Below are 3,874 nucleotides of genomic sequence, written 5' to 3'. Positions count from 1 at the left end.
AAAACAGATTAAAACAGATTAAAACAGACTAAAACAGATTAAAACAGATTAAAACAGATTAAAACAGACTAAAACAGATTAAAACAGATTAAAACAGATTAAAACAGACTAAAACAGATTAAAACAGATTAAAACAGACTAAAACAGACTAAAACAGACTAAAACAGACTAAAACAGACTAAAACAGACTAAAACAGATTAAAACAGATTAAAACAGATTAACACAGATTAAAACAGATTAAAACAGATTAAAACAGACTCCAGGTTCTGACAGAATCTCAGCAGACTGGAGTTAAACCTGTTAGTTCATCATCTGACCTGATCTCCTATCGAATCTGATCCCAGGATGGATTCAGAAACACAACCTGGAGCCTCAAGGGTTAAACAGAAAACAATAAACATAAAATCTCTGAAGAAATGATGAAAACAGGAGAAATGAAACCCAAACACACAGAGTGTAACACCACCAGGTGGCGTGGTTTCATTTGTTTGACCACAAAGAGTTTGATGATGATGATGATGATGATGATGATGATGATGATGATGATGATGATGATGATGACGTCATCAGGACAGAGACAGGTCCGTTTAGGGAACGTCTGTCTGAAACAACATGGAGCATCAGTCTCTGGCTGTTTACCAATCTGCTGCAGTCTGGATGAGTTGATGACGTTTGTGTTGGTAGGGAGCCACTGCTCTGCTAGTCCAGGGACCGATGTCCTCATGAATCCGTCTCTGGGGACGGGGACACACCAGGTGTCTCTGTGGACTGACAGTAAACTGATGGACTTCCTCCTCTCGGCCTTCATTCAGACGGTTTGATGGAAACTGTCAGGATTCAGAGATCTGGAACATCTGAGGTCCATCTCCCTGCAGCTCCCTCTAGTGGCCGGTGTCTGATCTGCCTCTGACCAAAGAGAGATGAACTCTGACGTCAGCTGCTGGGAGGAGACGTCAGATCGATGTTTAGCTTCAGAAAGCTCTGCAGCCATCTTCATCTCTTCCTCAGAGGAGGAGGAGGAGGAGGAGGAAAAGGAGGAGGAGGAGGAGGAGGAGGAGTTTACTTTCTGTTTCTGTGGATCAGCAGATCAGTCAGATCTCTGAGACACCATGAAGGAAGCATCAGATTCCTGCTCTGTAAACAGATTTCAGCTTCTAATAAACCTGAACACTTTCTGTCTGTGTAGAGCTGTAAGATGTAGATCCATATGAGGTGTAGATGTGTGCAGATGTATTTATGGATCTGAAATGGTTCCATGGTGTGTCTGATCTGTCACTGCCTCCAGGTGAAGACAGTTTCTGTCTATCTGGTTAAAACTGTTTCCTCTTCAGATGCGGCTGCAGCTCAGCCGTCGTCCGTCAGCTTCCTGTTTCTCTCAGATACTCTGACAGGAACAACGTTTTCACACGGCCTATATAAAGTATTCACTCCTGCCTGTTTTACTGCTTTTACAAAACAAAATGTGGCTTTTTGACTCTTTAACCTGAATCTCAAAGAGGATTTCAACATAATGACGATTATATAATGTATGTAACAGAATCAGTGATGGTATAAATCTCCCTCTCAGTCAGTATTTAGTATTCACACCCAGGGACGTGATGCCTGAGGCGATGTGTTTGCTGACATTTCTGATGGTCAGAATTCTCCGTTTTGGTCCAAACTACGTTCTTCCTCTTCTTCATGGAGTCTCTTCCTTCTTCCCTTTGGTCTTGACCTGAGTTTCAGTCGTTTTCTCATTTCTGCTCTCACATCAAACCCTGACTGGGGAAGAACCTACAGCTGTTTTCTCTGAATCTCTTCATCTCACCTGCTGCAGCTCCTTCAGCGTCGTCGTCACGGTAACCTGGTGTCCTCTCTGTTTAAGCTCCTCCCTCAGTCTCTCTGGTTGACGGCCTGATGTCCTTCTGTTGACTGAAATGTTTTTGTCTCCAGTACGGCTGCATCCTCCTGTAACCAGTTGTTTAATATTTAGGGGTCAGAGGTCACATTATGCTCCTGGACCTTTTGATTTAACAGAATCCAGAAAATTCATGATTTTATAAATATAACATTATGTGTTCTTTGTGTTACTTTAGCACCACTTGGCTGGACCTCTGTTGAATTAGGTCAGTCACCCATCGCTTATACATATTATTAAGATATTATATTTTTGAATAATTTCTTGCTATGACAAAGTTTTTCTGTTAAAAAAGTCAGATTTTGCTTCTCCTGATAGATTTTGTGAAATCAATATGAGCTTTTTATCAGCGCTGCAGGTTACTGAGAATGAGAGAAACTGAATTTCTGGTGTTAAAAATTAATATTTAATTAGTTATTCTCTCTTAAAAATGAGTAATAATTTGTTTAAGTTAAAAGTGAAATCAACATGTCCTCCATCCGATGAGCGTCTGAAGTTTAGACATTCAGGAACCAGAAGCGTCTGTCGGCCATCTTGTTCTTGGCTCCGCCCACTTATCTGGGATGTTTCCTACATTTTCCAGGTTCATCTTTCAGAGGGTTAGTTTCACTTTCATGGTATCCAGATTTACTGACCCAGGGTTTCATCCACCATCTGATCTGTTCCTGGACAACAGCGCCCTCCGGTGGCCAGCCGCAGAGCTGAAGGAAGGACGCCAGGCTGGAGGCTGAAGGTGTTTTTGCTTTTGGGTTTATTCTGTGGTTTATCGGTACTTTGCTAACGCATACAGAGAATCTGCCAGCAGATGAACTTTAGTTTACTTCAACTTTAGCTGTAGTTTGACCTGCTGATGTTATTTTGCTTCTTTTTATCATTTAAACGTTTTCTCACCTTCAGGCAGCCTGACAGCATCAGAGGAAGAGGAAGAGGAGGAGGAAGAGGAAGAGGAAGAGTAGGGTCCGACTGATTCTGACTGAAACCAATTCAACCAGTTGATCTCTGACAGGAACCATGAAGCAAACATCTGCCAGGCTCCTGCTCTGTAAGTACAGACTCCAGCTTTGAGTTATGATCATTTATATATCTGAGTTATGAAACTATTTCATCAGAATCATATTTATTTTATTATATTTATTATAGTTTATTCTAATTTCTCTTTTCTATAGTTTTGACCCTGGAGCTGTTCTGCACACCCAGCCGAGGTTTGATCACTTTCTGGTTTAAACATTTTACTGGATTAATATGTGAAACAATGAATGAGGTTCCTTAACATGGTTAATGGACATGAAATCAGATATAAACAGGAAGAGGAAACTAGTTATTACTTTAATCTGTTTCTCTGTTTAAGAAGCTCAGATCTCCTCCATCCAGGGATCAGATATTAATGATCAGATTATGAGAGAAACCAGCATGATGTGTTGAAGGTTCAGGGTTTAATGCAGGAATTTGGAGCTTTGATGAGAATAAAACCAGCAGCAGTTTTTCCTTCCAGCTGCTCTGACTGTGAGTCCCAGCAGATCTCAGTTCTTCCAAGGAGAATCAGTGACTCTGATCTGTGAGGATGGAAACAGCTCTGATGGAGGAACTGTGAGGAGAAACACAACCAGAGGAGCCAGTACTTGGTGTGGAAAAGGGTGGGGGAGAAAAGATGGTTCTACCTGCAGCATCAGCTTCATGTACGCATTAGACACTGGCCTGTACTGGTGTGAGTCCATGTCTGGATCCTCCAGCAGCAGCAGCAGCATCATCCAGCTCTCTGTCTCTGGTAAGATCAGACTGTGGAGTTAGTGTTGTTGTGTGGAAATGGATGAAATGCTGTAGTTTGTCTCTGTGTTGAGGTGGATCAGTGATCCTGCAGAGTCCTGTCCTCCCTGTGATGGAGGGAGATGACGTCACTCTGAGCTGCAGAGCAAAGAGTCCAGCCCACAACCTCCCAGCTACTTTCTATAAAGATGGCTCCTCCATTGGTGACGGAG

General features: G+C 42.2%; 1 protein-coding gene across 1 annotated transcript in view; it reads left to right on the top strand.

The window, feature by feature from the left end:
- The first annotated feature begins 2,810 nt into the window (after positions 1-2,810).
- Positions 2,811-3,874, top strand: part of LOC103132629 (low affinity immunoglobulin gamma Fc region receptor II-a-like) — a 1,312-nt gene continuing 248 nt past the window's right edge. Inside the window, exons 1-4 of the mRNA XM_016667486.1 lie at positions 2,811-2,940; positions 3,065-3,100; positions 3,391-3,663; positions 3,737-3,865. Coding sequence (XP_016522972.1) covers positions 2,910-2,940; positions 3,065-3,100; positions 3,391-3,663; positions 3,737-3,865 — 469 coding nt within the window. The 5' untranslated portion in view covers positions 2,811-2,909. The remainder of the gene's footprint in view (positions 2,941-3,064; positions 3,101-3,390; positions 3,664-3,736; positions 3,866-3,874) is intronic.

Source organism: Poecilia formosa, unplaced genomic scaffold, assembly GCF_000485575.1.
Source record: "Poecilia formosa unplaced genomic scaffold, Poecilia_formosa-5.1.2 Scaffold1168, whole genome shotgun sequence".
Lineage (NCBI taxonomy): Eukaryota > Metazoa > Chordata > Actinopteri > Cyprinodontiformes > Poeciliidae > Poecilia > Poecilia formosa.
The sequence above is the reverse complement of the archived record's forward strand: the minus strand, read 5'-3'. Positions and strand labels throughout refer to the sequence as shown.